The sequence below is a fragment of the Gobio gobio genome, assembly GCF_949357685.1.
Source record: "Gobio gobio genome assembly, chromosome: 2".
NCBI lineage: Eukaryota > Metazoa > Chordata > Actinopteri > Cypriniformes > Gobionidae > Gobio > Gobio gobio.
The window spans coordinates 54283655-54308745 of NC_137098.1; the positions used below are offsets into that span (position 1 = coordinate 54283655).

The 25091-nt window shown below is 38.9% G+C and overlaps 1 protein-coding gene across 2 annotated transcripts in view; it reads left to right on the forward strand.

The window, feature by feature from the left end:
• Nucleotides 1–21369, forward strand: part of chsy1 (chondroitin sulfate synthase 1) — a 70062-nt gene extending 48693 nt beyond the window's left edge. For both annotated transcript variants that reach the window (XM_079810780.1, XM_079810781.1), the window contains exon 3: nucleotides 18317–21369. In XM_079810780.1, the coding sequence (XP_079666906.1) occupies nucleotides 18317–19912 (1596 nt within the window). In that variant the 3' untranslated portion in view covers nucleotides 19913–21369. The remainder of the gene's footprint in view (nucleotides 1–18316) is intronic.
• The last annotated feature ends 3722 nt before the right edge of the window (nucleotides 21370–25091 follow it).

The window sequence follows — 25091 nt, forward strand, 5'->3', positions numbered from 1 at the left end:
AAAAGCTGACAAGTTGCCAGTTGACACACTGAATCAACATCTGACTCACTTTTTAAACTGCAGGTTATCATTACTTTCAGTGATGTCAGTCCCGAAATTAAACATGTTTTGTGCACTTGCTGTTTGTGAAAAATTAAATCACTATCATTACTGACTGGTTGTTCAAATGAGAATGTGTTGTTAAAAACACTAATTTGCTAAAGAATGTATACTAAATTATATATTAAAGGGGTCATGAACTGCGTTGTTTTATTGTTTTATGATGTTTCCTGGGGTGCACTTATAATGTTATAATGCTTTTTACACATAAAAGGGTCATAATTTATAAATAAAAGGCATTTTTCCTACCCTGGTTTTAGCCTCTGCTCTGAAGGCTCTGTTTTAAGGGGCGTGTCCGCTGGGTGACTTCAGTGTAAACTCCCACTGCTGTGATTGGCTAACGTCTTTACATTTGAAATGGTATTACTCCCTCTTTTAGCGCGTTTTTACTATTACAGCTCTCATGGTTAACTAATCGTGAAAAGTGTTGCATTATATTAAGGTCGTGGCATGAAAGGTTGCAGTGATGATCATTGTTGCCGATTACGCACATGTTGAGCGCAAGCAGTGATCTCGTCATTGCAACTCAGTTTCTGTACACTAACGAATGCTTTCATCTTCACTAACAGTGCAAATGTGATATAGTTAAGAGATTTGTTGAATAAAACGGGAGTCACTGATAAACACATCACTGATTTAAAAAAAAAAAAAAAAAGCGCTGCTTCAACGATTGCAAAGGGAGCTTTCTTTGATTGCTTTCTTTATAGAACTTTATAGAAACAACGCAAGTTGACGTTTAGTCACTGGTTTGATTTACTGACACAGACAAAGAACATCTGACTACATGAATCATTGCATTTCAGATCAGGCATTAGCATGAACACAGATACTAACATGTTGCATTACTGTCGAGCCCAGGCACTGTACAATGCTTGGTAGCTTGATCTGGTTTAACACTAGGCCTATGATACATGTGCAAATCGGTGGGCGGGGCTAAACAGGCAGTGATAAAGTAGGCCTTGATATTCTTCTGCAGAGGCGGTGCTTGCCTCTCTTCATAGATCGCCACTTGAAAAACTATCGTTTGCTGGGCCTGGTGTCTATAAAAGCTTTTATTGGACTAACAATGAAGTTTTCAGTTGAAACTTACAGGATATTCTTATAGTGTGATGACCTCTTATATGACAAAAGCGCAAAGAAAATTTGATTTCTCAGTTCATGACCCCTTTAATAAAACACTCTGTTTATACTAAACTGTATTTATATTATATTATATTAGAGTATAGCAGAGCCTCTTAACCTTTTTACTTAGGAGATCTGAGTGATTTAGAGTTGCATTTTAAACTGAGAGGTTTTTTTTTTGTGAATTATTATTATTAAAGAGACACAACCTGATATTTGCTCCTGATTGTAAGTCTTCCTCACCCATCACTGTTCATTTGGCCACAGCAATTTATGGCATACTCTGTATCTTGCGCAAACACTTCAGAGGAGTAACAACAAAAGGTTAATGCGTCATATTTCGCACACAGAGGTGTTCCTCTGGCTTTATGAGTATATCTTCCCTCTTGCTGTTTGTCTAAAGCATTTCAGCTTCATCAGACCTGTGACGAACAAAAGGGATTTCAGGTTATTGAATAACGTGTCTTTATGCAGTGTGCCTGTGAGTTTAAAGTTCTCGGACAGGTATTCTTTGGACTGTAATGCAGAGCTGATGCCTCTTAAGACAGTGGTGTGGTTGGCTTTATTGCAGAGTTCACTCACTGTAATCCACAGTTCAGAGAGGAATATTTCTCTGACTGAGACATATAAGACGTACCTCTTTCTTTACCAGGCTGATTTTGTCTGCAGTCATACATTATATTTTGTTGTTGTTGATATTTTAGTTTTTTGTTGATTTGGCACTCTTGTTCTGTCCCCGAACTAGTGAACTGAAGTCATTCATTTTCAATGAGACTTGGCGATGTGAGGCAACCTGAGCGCCAGAAGCTGTAAGCGGTGCAATGAAATTGGGTTTTATGCAACTTTATGCAAATAAACAATGTGAGCCTAGAATCTAGAGTTGGATAAATCCGTTTTAACTTTTATATTTATATTTTAGGACAATGAAACTGAAACACTGGCCATTATAGCATTGGAGGTTTTACGTCTATATATGCACAGCCTGGTGGCCAATCTTCACTGATCACAGTAAGAGCAGAGTGTGAAGGTTAAATTAGCTGAGCAATAGCACAGCTGTTTATAAAATACAGCAAAGTCAGCAAGTCTTTTGTGGTGTATTGAGTTATATTGAACAGGGTAATGTCGGCAAACCACTACATAGGACAAAACACATCTAACAGGAGTAACTGTCGACGACACAAGAGGAAGCTGTCTGAAAGGGATGTCCATTTTCCACCAAAACTGTTCGTCAGGAGCACCTATATTCATGTCAATATTCATGGTCTGGCTGCTATAGCCAAACCTTTAGTCACTCGTGCAATTGCCAAATTTAATTGGTGCCAACAGTGCAATTCTTGGGCAATGTGAAACATGTATTATTCTCTGAGTCCACCTTCACTGTCTTTCCCACATCCGTGGGAGTTACCGTGTGGAGAAGAGCCCTAAAGAGGCTTAACACCCGGACTGTTACGAGTCCAGAGGGAAGCATGGGGGATGAATCTGTGATGATTTGGGCTGCAATATCATGGCATTCCCTACTGTGCTTGATGGACGCTTCACTGCCAAGGACTATTGAACCATTCTGGAGGGTAGCAATGACCAATACACACAGCAATACTTTTGACAGAATGGTTTGATGAACATGAAAGTGGTCCAAATCATGATTTTGGGCTGCAATATCATGGCATTCCCTACTGTGCTTGATGGGCGCTTCACTGCCAAGGACTATCGAACCATTCTGGAGGGTAGCAATGACCAATACACACAGCAATACTTTTGACAGAATGGTTTGATGAACATGAAAGTGAAGTTGAACATCTCACATGGCCCGCACAGTCACCAGTAAACTAAAACAAATATTTTAGAAAGGAAATATTTTTTATTTATTTATATATTTAATTAATTATTTATTTATTTGAAGATCATGACATGGTTTTAAGAAGTTTTCCCCCTCTTTCTCATCTCACATGTTGAGTAATCTGCGCTATAAACCCCAGACCCCACCTTACCAGATTTCATTAATTCTGCTGCTCGTCACGAACACGCCTCCATGACGAACAGGCCAGGAATGAAACGATGGCCGTGGGACGCTCCAGCTTGCGGTCAGTGAAGGAATTTCCTCGGCACTATCGTTCTCTCTGGAGTGGAGGTGTCAGACCGTGAGTTAACATGCTGCAGGCTAAAAGAGAAACACAGAGACAGTCAAAGCAGGAAGTTCATCTGTACAGGGAAAAAAGAGAGAGAGAGCCATTGCTGAATGGTCTCATAAATCTAGTTTGATCTGTTGTTGAGTTTATTGCATAGCGCCTCAGCCCACCATGAAATGTAGATGTAATGCACCATTGTACCGTTATCTCATTTCCTGCATCGGCTCTCTGTGGTTTAATGTGTCCATGTTGCACTGAATCATAAATGATGGGCCATTTACAGTATGTCTGAATTATTCTTGCCAAGCAGACAGAACGTGATCTCTCTTTGAATAGAAATATAATTTCTGTACATTTCACCGTTTAATTTGAACTTTCACTTTTCACCTTCCTCATGGACTGGGAAATAGAAATGTGCATTAATATACATTTTAATATTTTTCTGGAGAGCTCTTAAAAGCATAAAAAAATGTTGTACATTAATTAGATATAAAGTATAACATTTTTGGATTGAATATCCAGGAAAAATGACTATATTGTGATGCACACCATTATTCCACAGTAAAATTACCCTTACTGTGAGGAGATTTTGGTCATAGCTCCCATCCTTTGAAATTAAATCTCAGCATTTATCTGAAATGGAAATCTTTTGTAAAAATTATAAATGTCTTTTACTGTTGCTTTTGAGCAATTTAATGCATCTAAGGTGAATAAAGGTATTGATTTATTAAAAAAAAAAAACTTTTGATTTGGGTCATGTGACCATTTATAATTTTCTATAAACATCATTGCCAATAATATGTGTAAATTGGTTTCCTTTTAGATTAGCGCACATTATTAAATGAGGCATTTTCCCCAAAATTGTAGATGTGGTCTAATGCTATTTATAGATGTTTGTTTTTTTCCAATATTAATTCTCAGATGCCATTATGAAATGCAATTAGCTGTTTTTGCTTTACCTTTATCTGATTTGTCCTTTACTAGAGGACAGCTGAAGTAAAAAGTGGTATAGTTTGCCCCACTCTCCCCTGTGCTTGGCTGCAGACTTGACTTTTCAGTGTTTTATGACTTATTATACAGCTCTTCTTGTTTGTAATTTTTCACACAGAGCTTGGCAGCTGGTTTATTGGCTTTGCTGTTCGGGGTGACCGTGCAGAACCTAATGACTTCAGATAGTGTCTGATGAAAGCGTAAACAGAGCTGTGCTCAAGCTCCTATACATGAGCCACTCATATTTATTAAACAATAAGCTGCAGGAGGTGAAGCGTTACAGCAGTTTTACCACGGCTGAGGGTGAGTTAGGCAGTAAAACCGCTGTAACGCATCGCCTCCTGTGGCTTATTGCTTTTATTAAACAGCAGCAACAGCAATGTGAATTCATTAACCTAACCAGTGGATGGATCTCAGCATGGCACGAATAAGCAAAGTCTTTTTCAAGGAAAGCCTGTTCACCCAGCAGCCATATTTGCAATGCCTCCGGGGCAGCTATTTCAGGCATTCAAGACCAAGTCCTATCTACTTGAATGGCGAAATCCCAAAACCTCAAAAACTGCTTTAAGCAACATATTTCAAATCAGCTACAAAATCTGACATGAAATGTGCCATAAATGCTGTGTCTTATGCGGATGTGCAGTCTTAAGCAGTAGCACACGTCTCACTGACTTTTTATAAAGCATCTGAAAGCTTCTAACAGCAGCTGCAGTGATGCAATGACTTTACTAAGGCGGGACGAATTTCGCCATATTGCGTGTTGCACATTCTCCCATTTAAAAGTAATATGAGTGCTCCATCTTTGTATATCTAAAATCTTTAGTATGAGACGTCAGTTTGTGCAGTACAGGCGTGTGTGTATGTGGGCTGAAACATTTGATTTATGCATATTACATGGTTTTCTAAAATACTCGATTCTGATTGGGCCACTTAACTGCATAATTGACTGTTGCCAATGTTTTAATTTCAACTCGAATCAAAATTTCATGTCCATGCATTTATTTATTTAAGTTACCGTGTAATAAGCCTAAAATGTACAATCATCCGGTTGTTATCGTAAAAGAAACCGCTTTAGGGTGATGCAAGACCCTTCTTCTTCATGTCACTGTTTGTTTGCTGGATGACTGTACATTATCCCTGCATGATTATGGTTATCTTTACTCACATGTACTCTTTTGTATCTCCTTGTGTTTTTGAGTCAGTGTAGCTGAGTTGCTTTGTGTTGTAAAGCCGTCACTAGCATTTGCTTCTTAACATCATCATTGGCTTTGGATGGAAGCCACTTCAAATAGAGATATCAAAGATGAGTCCTTCTGATGTGTCGGCCATGCAGCAGCAGCACGTCTCCAGAGCATCTTTTTTGAGCCCTCAGGGGTTTCAGATTCTGAAAGCATGAAGCTGCAGCACTACAGAATTGGCCAGTTCTTTTAAAGAGCACCTCAAGATTTTGGCTTCATGGTTTCTCAGCCCTCAGTGCCTCTAGGATAAAGATGTTTCTTAAATTTATCTGCACCAAAATGTGCGTGCTGAAATGTTATAGCCCATCGATTACATTGAATGCATAATAAACTATTGATATCTGTCGTTCTGTTTTTTATATTATTTTATTGTTTTGGTCTGAATCTGGCCTGATATCTATGCTGCTGCTTTGAAATCCACACCAGGCACAAGTTTATTTTCTTTATTCTTTTTCTAATTACTGTTTTTGGACCGTTTGGCCTCCACAAAGCAGGTTGCTACTGTTCTCCCTCTACTTCCTGTCCTACTTTGCGGTTCAATCCTAGCCTTGTGTCGATGTGGAATTTCCTCAATTCATAAGTCAGACTTTCCAAAGTTTTTTGTTTTTTTTGTCATCTCCCTTTACTCCCGCAGTCTATTAGATTTAGTGTTCTCTCTGCAGCGGCTGCGACTGCCAGGGACGGGGAAATCTGACTTTGTAAGGGTACGGCTTACTGCACCATCCCACCAAGGAACAGGGCTGGTTATTGCAAATTGAAGAGCTTTGTAACTCAATTACCCAAAGACAAAAGTGCCAGCCTAAGTATACATTCTGTCAGCGGACAGGATGGCAGTTTTCTTTGTATTCTAATCATTTGGAAATGGATTGAAATAGTGCAGTTGCTGCAGACACAATTTCACTAAGCGCAGAATGAAAAGCTTCCATAATAAAGTAATGCAGAGGAAAATTGAACAAAGAGACGAACGGGTCTGCGACTGAATAGATCAGGTCTTGCGTTTAAGTGGCCGGGTGCGACTAGACGTCAGGACAGCTCTTGCCAATAATGCTGGTATAACTTCAACACCAAAATGCATGTTTGAGCTGTTTCAACTGAAAGCAACTTGCACTGACAGATAAAATATGCCACCAGTGCTATTGTTTTGTCTCAAGGTGCACACCAGTAATGTTTTTTTCTAAAGAACATTTATAAAAACTACTTAAATGTCCCAATTGAACTAAGGCCTGTCTGTGAAACCAGGCCTATAAGGCAGCATTTATCATGCTTTGACACTAGATGCAGACCTGAGTATTTGACATCAGAGTTTGATTTGGGATGAAAGCTGTTTTTCATACTTTTTGGGGTAACGATAATGAAATATGTGTTTAATTGTTATTAAACTAAATAATTGTCACAATGCAAAGAATTTTGATTTTTTTTTAAAGATGTTTTTTATTCTACAAAGAATCCTGGAAAAAAATGATTACCGTTTCCACGAAACATTAAGCAGTACAACTGTTTTCAACATTATAATAATCAGAAATGTTTCTTGAGCAGCAAATCAGCATATTAGAATGATTTCTGAATCATAGGAATTTTCAGTAATGATGCTGAAAATTCACAGTAATAAATTGTATATATTTTTAAAAATATATTCAAATAGAAAACAGTTATTTGAAATTGACCCTTTGCAAAGACCCATCCCCCCTTTAGTTACTGTTGCTGTTTTGTGTCTCTTTATTGTGTGGTGACCGATCGCTGTAGCGCCTCAGTTCATGCGGCTTGTGAACCGAACATCTCTTCCTACTAGTTAATTTATACAGCACTAAATAAACATGGATGAACATCAGAAGGAATGTTATTTAAACCGTGGAAAGACGCCAGTACACAACATTTTCAAGTTCAAGTCCACCAATGTAAATCTACGAACTCTCAACGACAAAATGGCAGATTCAGCGATATATGATTTGGTCTGATTGCCTGTCAATCAAACTCCCGGCGAAGGGTGAATTGTAATAATATTTTACAAAATTACAGTTTTTACTGACCGAACCCAAACTGTTGAGTGATAGTGTATATATAATATTGGCATTATGCGTTTAATTTCTTATATGAAATGCATCTTGCTGTACCATTTGAGACACAAATTCAAGTCCATTTGGGACAACTCTTTTTGTATCAATATGTACAGTAGCTACAATAGTAAATGGCTGCATAATTCTCATGTTGGTGCTCAGATTAATGGCGCGTAAAAGGAGGTCTCTAGCTTAGGCTAAAGCAATTAAGCCAAGTGTGAAAGTCTTAGATGTGAGCTTTTTTTGTTGTGGATAACTTTTGCCGTCGTAATGCCTGTTTGGATATCCTATCTGAACAGGATGCTGTGCCCATTGTTATCAGTGCGTTTAACTAGAGTCTCAGGCCGAGTGGTCTGTATCACCTCGCACTTTGGCCGTGCGGCATAACAGTTTCGGTGTATGTGTATGACTGCTATTGAGTGGCATCTGTTAGAGTCTCTTCAGGAGGCTTTTCTCAGCGTTGTCTTATCTCCACTGATAGTTGCCGTAGAGAGATATTGTATCCTCTTGATAAGGACATTGGAACAAGATAAGGCCTTGATTGATTTGTTTTCCTATCCGTCAAACACCAATCTGGACGGTTATAATGTCAGAACTGTTTCACAAAGGCTTCGGTTTTATTTTGTCGGGTCTCTAGCATCTTCAGATCTAGATTTAAACATTAAAACCAAGTAGTAGCAAGAAATACTGAATAAAAAAGATCTAGGCAGTATAAATAAAATATTCCATCACGGTATAAGTAGTTTTAGTTATTTTTGCTGGAAAATAAATGGGGGGTGGGGGGAGGTTTATATATAAAATAATCATGTTGTAATGCTTATATTTGGATAATCCAGTCCATTAAATAGACGTGGTTGGTTATTTTTCTCCTTTTTTTGTAAATGGATGTATACAAACCAAAAGATTATTCCTAATAAATCAGTGATACATTTGGCATCAGTGCAAAACTAGTTTCTGGTTATGTAATGCTTGATCCTCCAAACAATAAAACGTTTTATAATAATTCTGATTGGATGAGCCACATTCAAAGATTTTGTACAAAAAAGAAAATATGAAATAAAACAATAAAAATAGCAATTATATTTTGCTGAATTGTTGGTTTAAATGGAAAGAAATGACTGTATTTGAAATTCTTAGAGCAACATATGACGTTGTATGCCATAAACTGCAACTGCAATTACTTTATGATCTTTTACAGAACAATTGTGTGTTGTACATTCCCGTCATCCAAACGCTGACCTAAAAGTCTGCTTCCTTATGATCGTTGATAAGTCATGCATAGTTTCTGGGAAGAAAAGGGCCTTTTATTGTGGCTTTTAAATAGAAATCAGGAGGAAAATGCCCAATTCCTTTCATCACAACACTTATGACAGTAATGGGAGCCGTTTTCATATGTCTGGTGATGACTGACTTGATCTTTATCCATTCTTCACATGCGCTTATGCATCTAGATGGTCTGTTTTGGTTACAGTAGAATAAATCCTTATTAAATAAATATGATTTTGACGAAAGAGATTTGGATGCGGGTAGTTGCTCAGTGTTTTAAAACCTCCTGACATTCAAGCCTTATATCTTCCCCACTGAGTGTCAACCACAAAAAAACAATCTCTGAATAACGTCCCTTGGTGCTTTCCAGAGTTTAGCTGCAGCATCCTTGTTTGGCTAGCCTAAGCCCGGTTTCCCCTGCTTAACCACAGCAGTCAAGGGAGGTCAAAGAGCGCACCGGTACGGCCACCTGACATCGCTGAAGTCTCAGCAGTAACCAGATTTGATTAGTCCCCGAGTACCTCAGCAGATGTTAATGAGGAGACCTTGACAGGTTGCCTGCGCTCACAGAATCCATACCTATTAACGTCCCACTCCGCTGCTCTTTCTTCTCTGCGTGGAGCCGTTCAGCTGACAGGTGTTGGATGAGGCCATCAATTATCAGAGCTGAATATCTGTGTCAAGCTCCACGAATCGATCCAATAAAGAGGGCAATGACAGAAGGGTCCACCTCTGCTCACCCTTCATCATCTTCTGAGAACGTCCTTTGTGACACTCCCGCTGCCTTGTCAATGGGGCCGATTATTGGCCGAGGGTCATCCAATCCGAGGGCATTGATGGACAAATCGTTGGCTTTTTATTAAAACTCAAGAGGTTTGAGGTGAATGAATTTAGTACGGTTTCTCCTGTTGTTCCATTATGGCGGACTTATTCATTTTAATTTAGTTTAATATACTTATTAAATTTAAGTAAATGAAAAAAGAATGAAAAGTTAATCTAATAAATGACTTTGTAAACATTGGATAGATTCGGACTTGTGTATGAAAGCCAGTGATATTTATTTGGTGAAATTAATGTTTTCCTGCAGAAAGCATTTGGTATACAGACTTTGTTTAAAAGGAATGTTTGTTTTCTTTTAATAACGTCAGCAGTAATTGAGTAATTCAATTTTTTTAAAACATTTTGTGAGCGAGTTTGTACCGTTAACCAATTTGCATAAATATTTTCTGTTATGGACGTCACTTTCTGGCCAAATGCATTGTATCTTTTCTGCTGGTGAGACCCGATGACCTCCAAAACCAGACGGGCGATACTTTGGCATGTCCTCACGGTTTCATTCCACACTCCCTCTCTCTTTCTGGTTCAAGGACATTTCTTGTTCTCAGTCAACAAGCCTTTTTCACAGTGATGCAGAGGAAGCTGCTTCATCTGCGTCATTGTGAGTGTTGCATAATGATGATTTTGAATGTGGCATGATTAAGTGTTTTTATGCAACGTTCCAGAACGCAAAAGAAAGCGTGCCAGTTCAGGCCCAGACCAAAAATGTCGATCATACAGAGACAGGAGTGGTAATATCGCCATTATTCACGTCCTCTAGCAAACAGCCTGGAACCTGACTTGCAGAATTGAGATGAGAACGTCAAGAAAAAAGTGCTGGAAGTAGGATTGAACAACTGAGTTACTCTGAGACTATTTTATTTTGATAATAGTTAATATTGTTCGATTTTTAATTTGAGCAGTTTGACTTCAATTACATTTACATGATAGTAATGTATTTTGTATGTATGATTACATTTTTGAGAAGAATTCTAGTGTTCTTGTGGAATAATATCTTTTTTTACTAGAAATGTATTATGGTGTTTAGTATTTCATAGGTATGATTACATTTTATTTTAATTTGTATTTATTATTATTTTAATAATAGAAATTTAGTATGTCAGTTAGTATTTCACCATTACATATTATATTATATTATTTCTAATAGAAATGTATTTCATCTGCATGATAATTGTATTTATTTGGCATAGTAAATGTCTTTTGACTAACATTTATCTTAAATTTGAAACTTTTTTTGTACTTTTCAGTAAATGAAGAGTACACCAGGTTGCACTACAAGAGTGTAGCTGTTCGCCTAAATTTCTTACGCAATGCTTTTCAAAAGTTAGAAAGAGGCTTTCACCATGATTACATTACTATTTATATGTTTAAATAAACAATGCAAAAATGTATTCTGTTCAAAGCTGATGGAAAAAGTTAATAGTTACCTACATAATTAAGGTTTTTATAATTGGGTGGCATTGGAGAACAGTTCTACTTCTAACCCTCCTTTTTACATCCTTCTATTCATCCACAGTAATGTGATGTTTTTCGGTCTTGCTCATATCTGAACATTTATATCGATTTTATTCATTTTTCAAACAGGAAATACTTTGTATCTTCCCTGACATGTGCTGTTTAGTCCTTTCTTGTTTCAGTGTAGGGTTTAACGCAATACATTTGTAAACAAATAGTTTTTCCATCCAGTTCTGCGACATCATGCATTAGATATTTCCGAGAAATAGTCCATCTGTTTTTGATGCTCACCAGCAGTGTAAAGTCCCCGGCCATCAAATCAGACTTGACACGTGTTTAACATCAGGAGTAATCGTTTCCCATTAAATAGTGGAAAGAATTACCGTTGTTTTACTTCACAGAGCTTTGAGTTAACAACTCTGGCAAATGTTCCAGCTCAATTGGACGTTTTTAATTCTTTGTGGGGGGCGAGCACTTGGTTGTTGCATCACACATACATTATGTGACTTTGATTCTGCTTGTGTTTTATGCAGGCTGAGCTTTAATGTTGCTTATTCATCAGCAGATAAATCCTAGTGTAGTCCCACTCGCTCTGGCATGTTTAAGACCTTCTCCGGTCAGACGCACTCAAAGGCGGATTAATTGCATCATAGGACCAACATTGCCACACATCACTGCCCGGCCGTTTACTTTACTTACAATAGGAGACAGACTCTTGGGAAATTATATTAACATGCAAAAAAAAAAAGAGAAATACAGAGATTAAAAACAGGCACAGATTCTAGAAAAATAAAACGTTGCACAATGGCACAGTGTGCAACTAGCAAAAATGAAATGGTTTTTTTTTATTTTTATATATATACATGAACATATTTATTTGAAGGTTTCTAGTTTGTTAACTTTAATAAACCTGTTACTGGTAAACAAGCCACAAATACAGCGTTGTAAATTACAGTGTTTGAATGTCAAAATCACAAACGAACTAGGCCTTATATGATTTTAAATGATGAAGCTCCTTAAATGAAACTAGCCTTTGCAAAAGAGGAGAAAGTCACATTATCTTACCAGCTGCAATTTAAAACCAGCAAGCATAACGTGTCGTATTACTGTTATCAGAGCTGCAGTCAGACTCGGTTTAGACGGATTGAATCTGAGCTGTAATCTTGCATCACATGCTCCAGTGCCAGGATGTGCTTCTCCATGTCAGAATTCACTCGCCGTGCATTCCCACACTAATTACCATTCCGGAACAAATCCTTGAGTCACCCAACACTCGGGAGCGGTGGTCTGTCATAACAGATCTGCCATGGAGCCTGTGGAGAATACAGTGCCATGCTGGGGAGAAGCCATGGGAATTAGCTGTACATCAAAATCAATCAATGCTGTTAAAGAATAAATGGAAAATGCTGAAGTCTACATGAAAAATCCTTTAACAACACATTTTGCTTTCATAACCTGATGCATTTCAAACAGGATATTCAGCTAAATGATTCATTAAGAATGTAAATAGTGTCAATTTGGACTTAATGTTGACTTTAACATTGGCTCCCATGCCAAACAAATCTCACGGTGTGTTTAAAGGGGAAACTGAGCGGCACACTGACCTTTTGCAGGATAAGTCAAACATTTGTCTGTGTTTAGATGCAGCATCTCTGAGCTGCTTTACACTGATCCTGCCATCTTCATGCCACCGGCAGCGCTGTCAGATTAGGACTAACAACAATCCAAGCTTTTGCTGGCTTGAAATTAATTTACGGCTAAAATGTACTATTTACAATGTGCATCACGAGACTCAGGCACTATTACTTATGAATGGGAGAAAGTGTTCTGAGCTTAGGACTGCACATGCGCATTAGCTGGTCCAGCCTGAAAAATGCAGGGGTTTTTTGTCATGATTTGAGCGTTTAGACACAATTCATTGGTGTGAAATATTAAATTTAATCGTTGGCTTGGTAAACCGTTTTGGAGAATTTGATCCCGATTCAAAGAGATAGGCTGCCGAGTGAAATGAATAGACTTAAAAGGACTCAGTAATTTGGGTCACAGTGTTGGGAGGGGTTCATGATAGCCCAATATATAGACTAGGCCATTATTTGGCTCTTGTGAGATTATTGCCATCAACCGACAGACAGACAGAAATTATGTTTGACTATCTATTAATTTATTTACAGTATTTATTTATTGGTTCTTTGTATAGCTTGAATGATTATTATTGTTCTCATATGCAAAGCGTTTGCCTTGATTTAAAGAAATAATTCACATGAGGGCTAGTAAATAATGAGAGAATTTCAATTGTTTGGATGAGCTGTTCCTTTAAGGTTTTTTTTTTTCCATTCAAACTTTCTCGCTTTAGCTTCCTGATATAGGCAGTAATGGAAATCCGCCGTGCCCTGACAAAAGACAGACTGATGCTGTCATATGCCTGTGTGGATTTATCTGTGGGAATGAAGTGATTGTGTCTTGTTGTAATGTATTTGTTTAGGCTCGAGGACGTCGTATGACAATCCTATCACTGCAACAGCACATTTGCTCCATGGCACGCTGCGATTGCAGCTTGAGTTCATTTCTCTGGCATCCTCAATTGCAGAGACATGTCTGCTGTCTGAATGTCAGAGCAGTCTAAATGTTTTCATTTGTGTCAACTGCCGTATATTGAGCTGCAGATGGGAAAAACTTTTTCGAGTATTGTGGGGGGAAAAGGAAATCCATCCAATGACCTAATTGGTGGTGTGTTTTTAGTAGTTATAAAGTATTGCACTACCTAGCAACCATTCAGAACACTCTAGCAACCGCATGGCATTTTATGCTTTTTTTAAATTGTTTTTTTATATAGCCCAGAGTCATGAAAAAACGTGGATATATGAGTTTAAATTTGTGATTTTTCTTGAGTGAAATTTTAAAGTCATGGAAAATTCTGCAGTGAATATATGCATTTTTCTTGTCTATAATTGCTCTTTGTGAGTGCATTCTTATCCAGTATTCACTTCAGTTTTCCAGTAACCTGTGTGGAGAAGTTATGGAAATTCGTTGGTCAAAAAGGTTTGGGAAACGTTCAAGTTCAGTGCTGTTATGGATCGATGGATAGCAACAGGAAAAGAGAAAAGAGACAGAGGCAGAAGTTACAAAAAATGAAGAGATTGACACTGAGTCGGATGCATCTATGAGCCAGAATAAATAAATTAAATATGTGGCAGCCGTTGTGTGCAGTAAACTTTCTTTTAACAAGCCTGTTGTACTTATGTGATGACTAGTTATAGTTTTAGTGCTAGTAAGCCTATTTAGAGGTGCGGATTTATTCAGGTAGGACTGTGTGTAGCAGGGATGGAAATTAACTTTTTTGTCCACCGGCCACTGTGGCTGGTGGATTTCAAAATCTACCAGCCACTCAATGTTTTTACCAGCCATTTCTTGTTTTTAACCGACAATGTGTAACTGCATGTGAAAATTAATACTACAAGCTCTACAATACTTCAGCAGTTTATTTAATCTCAAGTCTCAATGAAATACTGGCATTTTCTCTTTCTCTCTTATACATACACAAACCATGAACTGATATCCATTTCATTAAATGAGTAGGGCAGATTAATGGATGTGGCATTTGGATGATTCGTGGTCTTTTATGGCTTCCAGTTTTAGGTTTTTAGTCCCAACAATGAAACTATTAGTTTTGGCATCTTCTGAAGCGTGTTGACGACATACTAGGGTTGCCACCTTCAGTGTGGCAAAATAAGGGACACCCATTCACGACAATATAACATTTTTATATTATTTTACATTTGATTATTTAATTTATTTCTAAAGCCTATTTGGTGCACTTTAAAGGTATAGTTCACCCAAAACTAAAACATTCTGTCATCATTTACTCTCCCTCATGATGTTCCAAACCTGTATGAGTTTCTTTGTTCTGCTGAACACAAAAGATGATATTTTGCTGAAAGTTTGTACCCAGGCTGCTTTGGGGGCACCATTGACTTCCATAGTAGGAATGAATCTTCCAATGTGTTCAACATAACAAAGAAATGTGTACATGTTTGGAACAACTTGAGGGTGAGTAAATGATGACAGAATTTTCATTTTTGGGTGAACTGTCCCTTTAAGCAGTCATTCTGAACCACTAATCACTTTTTTGACAATTCTGAAATTCAAAATTGTTAAATGTTGTATTAATTTACTTAAATTTTGACTGTTATTATGTAATTATTTGTCCCATTTTTATCTAAATATTATTTTAATAAATGGCAAACTTTATATGGCAGGATTATTTATTATGTATGATTAAAATTATACATTAATAATAACATTAATTAGGCTATAATCTATTAATTAACCTGTCTAAAAATATATAATAATTCTGTCTGCCAAGCTCTGATAATGTATGGAATATTATATAAATATATTATCCATTTAAAAAAACAATAGACCTATACCTTGTAACAAGTACAATTCGGTGCTGCTCCTTTAAGGGGGAAGGCACTTATTTTACTCACTCGCTGAGTGGGCAGTCCTTAGATGGAGCACGAGCTGTGAGCTGCATGTATGCTTTATATATTTCTGTTGCTCTTCATCGTTTATTTTTCCATTCAATAACGCTGTTGTCAGTGAAGTGTTGCAAACTAACGTTACCCCATTAGTGCATGGGAATGGCGCTGATAATAAACCCCATGTGAAACGTCAGATAGCCTGCCTACGTGAGTTTTGCTTGCACTTGGCTGAAGCCATTCGGTCCAGCTATCCGGTCTCTCTCTGTGTCACTGCTGCTGCTTTTCAGTCAGTCTGAGCAACTGAAATGCTTCTCATAAAGTGTGCAGTTCACCTGAGGTTCATCACGAGTTACTGGACAGACCCATTGATACCTTTTTTTCTATTCAGCTCTATATCTGGAGATCCTCTTGCGTTCAAACGGTGGATGCGACGCGAGCTCGATATGTCTTTAAAAAAGCGCGCACGTTTCCAGTGCATGTTCTCGAGACTCCGCCGCTATGGCAATAAAGCCGCTTAACGCAACCACGCGCAAATAAACTTCTCTACTGCATATTGTGAATTTGATTTGTAACGGCACATTTCTTTTTGAAGGTGTGACTCCTCTAAAAGTGTCCGCCGTCCAGCTGAAACAGTCGGCTATGCTATTTTTATTTACCCGCCACGGTGGCCGGTAGGTGAAGCGAATCTACCCGCCACAACACAAAATCACCCGCATTTGGCTGGTGGCGGGTGCTAATTTCCATCCCTGGTGTGTAGACATATTTTATTATGTGTGTTATGAGGTGGTCCGCAAAATTTTTTGATTACAAATAGTGGTCCACACACACAAAAAGTTTGAAAACCCCTGCTCTAAAGAACGCTGAAGAGGAGCAGAAATTAGATCTTGCAGTACGTCAGTCTTGTCGCCAGGGAAATGAGTGAAACAAACACAAATTTTTATCAAATCATACGTCATTAATAGCGGTTCACTTCCGCGATTTAGTATGATTGCGTTCACATCAGCTGCAAACCGTAGCAGAGTTCACATGAACCGAACCCCAGACCACCTTTTTACTTGGACTTGGATGAGGTTCGAGGGTGCGAACCCGAGTTCGGAAGACCGCGTTCACATCATCCAAACGAACTGAACTCTGACGTCAATCGAACCCGGGTGCGCACCAAAACTGCTAGTGTGAAAGCACCCTAAATATAAGTGGTTGCTTTGGGGCAAAGAGACGCTCTTGTAATTTTGTTAACACTGATTTGCCTTGTCTTGGCATGTGAGGACCATTTTTGAGTTTGAACTGGCCTTTAGTTCCTCTTCAAGTTTGATTCCTAGGCACCACACAATGTTATTTAACTCCAAACATTAATGAATGGCCTCATCACATCAATAGTGAGTCATAAAGTGCCTTAAGAATAAATAAGTAACCCAAAGTTGGGATAATTACGCTGTGGCTAATAATTAAGCCTTTTATCAATCCTGAGTACTGTTCTCAGGATCTAAGCTTTCCCAGGTCAGTCTAACCAGCTTATTGGCACCATGTTCCTCTCACACCCTTATTACCCTTTCAACCAGAGCCAGCAGAGCAGGCCTTAGGAGCACCTGGTTGGTTTTGCCTTCAATGATTACAGGTTATTACTTGGTTCACAAATGATTCCAGACTTGTAGGATACTGTAGAGGAGAATGCAACTGGTTTTGAGTTGCTGTTGTCTTTCGTTGTGCTGTCATTTAATACCAGCTTTGACACAATACATGAAATATAATGGCAGCAATTGATGAAATGAAAATAGCACTTACAAAATTGTTATTTAACTCAAAATGGGCAATTATCAACTGCTCTATCATTTCTAACAGAATGACATGATTAGTGAGCGATATTTTTAGACGTCGAGTGATAACATATCGGACATTGGCCGTCCAGCACACTATTAGTAATGGCAGGGGTGTCCAAAGTCCGGCCCGCGGGCCAATTACGGCCCAGGGATGATTTTCGAACGGCCCGCAGCTTCTCTATTAAAATATATTATATGTGGCCCACCACGCATAATTTACAAATCATGCAGATTCACAATGTCAACACAAGGTCACAGTACAGAAAACCATGAGTGACAACAATTTGATGAATGATACTCTGCTGTTTCTGTTGTGTATGAGCCTTAAAGACAGCAAAGCGGAACAGTGCTACTTGTTTGAACTGCACAGCACACACCATTTATTATCTTTAATTTTTATATTATATATATCATTTCTGTTTAATTATTTATTTTTTAATTGTTTTTTTGCCCTTGTGTATATATTTACAGGACTGGCATAGAACTGGGTTAGTCGGTTCTCATGACTCTGTGCTAGTGATGGCATCGCCTTCCAAAATCCTCAGACAAGCCTTGTTCTGTAATCTTACCCATATCACGGTATCGCTTTTGATTCCAGGATTAGTCTGGTGGCCACTTTCCAATCTTCTCCTGTGTCTTAAGGCGGACTTGCTTGTTTGCGTTTCAGTTTGGGCCTTTAATTGGAAAAAAAGTTACAAGATGCCTTGCTAGAGACACATTGTGCAATTTCTTGTTTTTAGTGATATATCTTTTGCATCATTGCACAGTTGACCTATTATGACATTTACATGTTAATACTCATTGGATTAATACCCATTTTCTCTTTTCCAGATGCAGCAGCTGTTCTATGAGAATTACGAGCCAAACAAGAAGGGCTACATCCGTGATCTCCACAACAGCAAGATCCACCGGGCCATAACCCTTCACCCCAACAAGAATCCTCCGTACCAGTATCGCCTACACAGCTACATATTGAGCCGAAAGATCGCTGAGCTGCGCCACCGCACCATCCAGCTTCACCGCGAGATTGTGCAGATGAGCCGCTACAGCAACACCGAGGTGCACAAGGAAGACCTCCAACTGGGCATGCCGCCTTCGTTCATGCGCTTTCATCCCCACCTACGTGAGGAGGTGCTAGAATGGGAGTTCCTCACGGGCAAGTACATTTTCTCGTCCTCGGACGGACAGCCTCCACGTCGAGGCATTGACTCCTCACAGAAGATGGCGCTGGACGACATCATCATGCAGGTAATGGAGATGATTAACGCCAATGCCAAGACGCGAGGTAGAGTCATCGACTTCAAAGAGATCCAGTACGGATACCGAAGGGTTAACCCCATGTACGGGGCGGAGTACGTACTGGATTTGCTGCTGCTCTACAAGAAGCACAAGGGGAAGACAATGACGGTGCCCGTGAGGAGACACGCGTATCTTCAGCAGACTTTCAGCAAGATCCAGTTCCTGGAAGACGAGGAGATGGACGCCCGAGTGCTGGCTGCCAGGATCAACCAGGACTCAGACTCGCTGTCCTTCTTGTCCAACTCTCTCAAGATGCTTGTCCCGTTCAAGCTGAGCGGCCCAGGTGTCGAACAGCACGAACCCAAAGAGAAGAAGATCAACATCCTTGTGCCGCTGGCGGGACGCTACGAAATCTTTGTGCGCTTCATGGCCAACTTCGAGAAGATCTGCCTCATTCCCAACCAGAACGTCAAGTTGCTGATTCTGCTTTTCAGCACGGACAACAACACGGAGCGCATTAAGCAGATCGAGCTCATGAGGGAGTATCACATGAAGTATCCAAAAGCCGATATGGAGATCAAGCCGGTTTCTGGCCCTTTCTCCCGTGCTCTGGCCCTGGAGGTCGGCTCGGCCCACTTTACCAATGATTCCTTACTCTTCTACTGTGACGTGGACTTACTGTTTACTCCCGACTTCTTGACCAGATGTCGCGGAAACACCATACTTGGGGAACAGACATACTTTCCCATCATCTTTAGCCAGTACGACCCAAAGGTTGTCTACGCGGGCAAGGTGCCCAGCGACAACCACTACGTGTTCACATCCAAAACGGGCTTGTGGAGACACTACGGTTTCGGGATCGTCTGTGTCTACAAAGGAGACTTGCTCAAAGCGGGTGGCTTTGACGTCTCAATCCAAGGTTGGGGACTGGAGGACGTGGACCTCTTTAACAAATTCATCCAGTCCGGGATCAAGCTGTTCCGCAGCACAGACACTGGCATCGTGCACGTCCACCACCCCGTGGTTTGCGACCCCAACCTAGATCCCAAGCAGTACAAAATGTGCCTGGGCTCCAAAGCATCCTCGCATGGCTCCACGCAGCAACTTGCCGAGCTGTGGTTGGAGAAGAACAACCACGGCTTCCGAAAGATCTCAAACTCTAATAATGACTCAATGAGGACAGAATAGACCCTGCAAGCGCACACCCATCGGTCTTCCTCTTTATGGTGTTTTTTAAGTACCTTATTTATTTTTTACAGAAAAGACTTCTGTGGATATATTTTGAAATAACTTGTTTTGTAAACTGTACAGGAGCAGCATGACAACTTCAGACTCCATCCGTTTTTTTAGCAGCATTACCGATTGTTAAAATAAGGAACATTGACTTAAGAGGAGCAACAACGAGATCTATTTTACGAATTTAATACTGAGCGTTATATTTATGGCACCTCACGGACAGACTGCTGTGTACCTCACCAGAAAATGTGTCGCAATGGAGTTGAAGGAGTTTGCACACGGACATGTGGTGTCTGGCAAATGGTAAATGTTTATTTGTGAATGTTTACAGAGAGCTTTGAACAAGTGATTGATACTTGGGAAAGGGGATCTATAAAATAACAATCTTAATTGTGACAATTAAGGGCCATTGATCAAACGTTTCTTTTCAGTTTTTTTTTTCTTCAGTTTATTTGTCTGGTGGGATCCATAATAACACTGTTTTGTTTCCATTGATTTAGATTTATTTTTTATTGACTTCTGTGAATGAAACTGCTGGATGTAGATCTTTCCAACTCATTCCCACTGTCTAATTTATTGAACATTCAGTCTCGTATGATATCGGACTGCAGTGTTATGTATATTAGAGATTGTATAACCGTCTCAGTCATGGATAGTGTTTTCGTTCCTGTACATTTTCCTCTCTCTATCTCGAGTTACTTTGATTACCAAAGACTTTTTTTGCACAGTTGCTGTAGGTGATAATTGTTTCGAGCGTGCTTGTGTATGTGTGCGTGCGTGTATGTGTCTGTCCGAACACAAGGAGATGGAGCAGGTAAAACTTTCTGTAGACAAATTGTACTGTAGGATGGAGGTACCAATGACCAGATTTCTATTCTGCACAGCTCTATGAAAGTATGTCGACAACAAGCCACTTAACAAAAATGTTTGTCAGTTCATTTGATCCGAGTTTGTTTGCTCCTGTTCGTTATTTAATTTTTTATACAGTTGCATACAGGCCATTCTCCTGTGATCGAGCCATGCACTCCACAGGGAAATCGGCCTAAACCGCCGCCTCGCCTTCTGATGTGAGGACCAATCTCCCACAGTAGTCTGTTTCTAATTTTTTTTTTTTTTTTTCTTCTTTGGGGAGTTTTCATACTTCAGTTCTCTATTAGCCCCATACAACTGGGACAAATGTTTTATATTTAATAAAAATTGAAAATGTTTATCAAAATTGTGTTGCATGATGTTTTGATTTCTATGTCCAACTGAACCATGCCTTTTAGGTTTTAGCCCAATTTGTTTGTCTTTTTAAAGCTGCTTATTAGAGCATCCAAATGCAGTGAAGCACAAGTTTTAAAGGAATGTTCCAGATTCAAAACCACTTGAGCTCTACCAGCAGCATCTGTGGTGTGCTGTCAATAACTAAAAAAAAAAAAAAAAGATGAACTATGGATGTCTACGTGGAAAGAAAATCAGGAAGGGTCAAAGAGCTTGTATTTTTGTTAAAGTGCTTGATATGTAGCTCAATCATCCTTTTTGCAGTTCAACGACTATGAACATTTTATGCATTTAGCAGATGCTTTTATCAAAAAATTTTATCAGTATGCATTTTCCCTGAGAATCAAACCTTTGACCTCAGTTGAGTAAATGTGTGTTATTCCTGTGTATTTTTCTCCATATAAACAGTCCGTTACTGGTATCATTGCCAATATATTGCAAAACTTACCACGTTTACATTGTCATAACAGGAAAGAATGATTGAATTTGTTGATGAAACAATGTTTTCAATAGCTTAAAGTGTCCATATTATGCCCTTTTCAAAGTATTGATTCTACTAGAATAGGTTGTCATGCTTGAATGTTCAAAAAACACATCATTTTTTCACTGTCTGTAATGCTTTGTTTAGGTTCCGGTTTCTATAAAGCACCTTCTTCTGAGAAGTGCAATGTACTCTGATTGGTTGGCTGAACCAGTGTGTTGTGATTGGTCAACCTCTTTGATCATGTTTCAGAAATGTCAAGCCCCTTACCATAATCACAAGATTCAACAGTACTAACACATGCTTTGAACGGGAATGATTTAAATGAGGAATATTGATGCGTACGGTCCTAGAAGAATTAGACAATTGAGGGGTTTCAGGGAGTTCAGATTCAGAAACGGTGCTTGCTGATAAAGTCTCATGGTTAAATGAACTTCTCAAGTTGTGACCAGGTAGTAAGAGTTCGGAAAGAGGAATGGATGGTGGCCGGCAAACATTCCAGGTAATTAAATGAGGCCCCAAAACTGCAGTGGGCAACAAGCATCACCTTCATGAAATGCCTAAATCGATTTACCTTTTCTGCTGTTGACCGTTACTCGATTTAAAACAAATAAGCTATACCTACTTTTTCTCCGTGCCACAAAATCAATGCTATCAAAAGATCTTATTCTGTTCCGTACAGGTTCTGTTTCAAAACCTTGTGTGCTGTTTATGTAGACCGCATTTTAATGCATCATGGATGCGCCTACACTAAAAACCTGTTCCAAAACAACAGCTGTATTGTTATAACATCACTTCTTCCAGTCATAATTTACATTACATGTATTCTTAACAGAAAACATTTTCCCATCGCAGTGCGAGATGGCAGATTAACCAAAATAAATATGATAATATTGTAATGCTTTTTATGGTTGATACTCTAACTCTTCATATATCTCTCAACATGCTAACTTTGAACTCCGTTGGAACTGTTTGGTCTGCATTTTGAGGACCAAAATGGTGTCTGGTGCTCATGGAGCCTCAGTAGGTAGCAAGAAGCTCACTAGGTTTTGGATCAGATCCCATTCTCAAGTGTTCCTATCTGAGATTGGATTCTAATGTACTTTGTGGTTTTCCTTTTTTTTTTTTCCCCGATGGAGTTTGAGTCACAGCACTTTTTCCACGGCAGTCCCGTGTGTGCGATTGTGCAATACCTTTTATAGTCGACTGTGATTCAGCAGATATTCCAGTGAGCTGCCTGTGTTTCGTTTGACCCACTGCTCCTGATATTCCTCCTCCAGTGGCCCATTTCACACACACGGAATGTTATTTTAAAGGTGTGTGTGTGTTGAATGAGCAGGTTTAGTGGTTTTGCTTGAGAAACTGAGAGGAGTTCTTGTCTGTACTTGAATATCTGTGGTTTTCGAACCAAGTAAACCGGGCTAATTTAAATACATTTATTTTCTTTCTCAACATTTGGCTAAAACCAACACAGTAATACCATCCTGAGGATAAAATGTCTTTTTTGTCATTTATAAGGTTAATAACATGTTGATTTTCTGAAATTAAAAATCAGTTCTGTTATTTGTAAGGCTTGTTTTAGTAAATAAATAAGCCCCCTGAGAAGCCATGCATTAGTTATTTTACTATGATGCATGACACAAAATTGAGTTCCATATTTATTATTTTTAGGATTTTATTTATAGTGTTTATACACTTACTGGCTACTTTATTAGGTACAGCTGTTGGTTAACACAAATATCTAATCAGCCAATCACATGGCAACATCTCAATGCATGTAGACATGTATAGGTCAAGATTATCTGCTGATGATCAAACTGAGCATCTGAATGCTTTGACTTTGAACGTGGCAGGGTTGTTGCTGCCAGATGGGCTGGTCTACTGGGATTTTCAAGCACAACCATCTCTAGGGTTTACAGTGAATGGTCAGAAAAAGAGAAAATATCCAGTTCTGTGGGCGAAAATGCCTTGTTGATGCCAGAGGTCAGAGGAGAATGGCCAGACTGGTTCGAGCTGATAGAAAGGCAACAGTAAATCAAATAACCACTCGCCACAACCAAGGTCTGCAGAAGAGGCAGAAGCAGATGGGCGACAGCAGCAGAAGACCACACCGGGTGACACTCCAGTCAGCTAAGAACAGGAAACTAAAGCTACAATTTAGCATGGGCTCATCAAAACTGGACAATAGAAGATTGGAAAAATTTGTTCTGATGAGATTTCTTGATTTCTGCTGTGCCATTCAGATGGTAGGGTCAGAATTTTCTGTGAGTGATGAGCCAGAATCAAGTATTCAGACAGACCATTTGTATGTATACATATGTAATTGTGATTAATCGAATGCTTTTGTGCGATTAATTGCACACTTATGAAATTAAAGGATTAGTTCACTCCAAAATGAAAATTTCCTGATAATCTACTCACCCACATCTCATCCCAGATGTTCGTCTTTCTTTCTTCAGTCTAATTTTTTTTTAGTTTTCTGAAGAAAACATTTGAAAACAAAAAACTATCAACAAAAAAAAAAAAGGTAAAACACCGATATTGGACGTTTTTCTAAGTTGAAATGTAGTATTTTTGCTAAAGGGATTTGTACAGTGGCCCAGTAGTGCACTACACAACGAAATATAAAAAGCAAACATAAGTTCACAACACAACGAAAACAAGCCACAACACAAATAAATCAAGTCACAACACAACGGAAACAAGCCACAACACAAATAAATCAAGTCACAACACAACGGAAACAAGCCACAACACAACGGAAATGCTCCCAATCACTCGGGGGCACTCAGAGAACGGTAAAGATGCCACTGAATCGCCAATCTTACAAAGAAATCAATACCACAATTAGTTTTAACAGTATGTAGGCTAACTATTGTTTATCGATAAGAAATATTAATTTAAAATCACCTACTTGCATTATAGCTGCATATTTATGCTCGAGAACGCTTCGACCCGATACCACGGCGCTAAGGAAACGTCTGCCAATTCCACCAATTGGTTGAAACGTATTTGTATGAATTAAAATTGCTTTTAACATTTAAAAACAGACATGTTAAAATTGCACAGCTTGATTGTATTGGTAAAACTGACTTAATAATGCACAACACAACATTGGAATTTGAAAATTTAAAAAAGTTAATTTAATTCATACAAATTATGTTTCAACTTGGTAGAATTGGCAGACGCTCCCTTAGCGCCGTGGCAGCGGGTCAAAGCGTTCTCGAGTATAAATATGCAGCTATTATGCACGTAGATGATTTTGAATTGATATTTCATGTCAATATACAACTGCACACTTAAAACTGATCGTAGTGTTTAAATATTTGTAAGATTGGTGAATATATAGAACAATGCAAGGAAAACTAACTTTACCACACTCTGAGA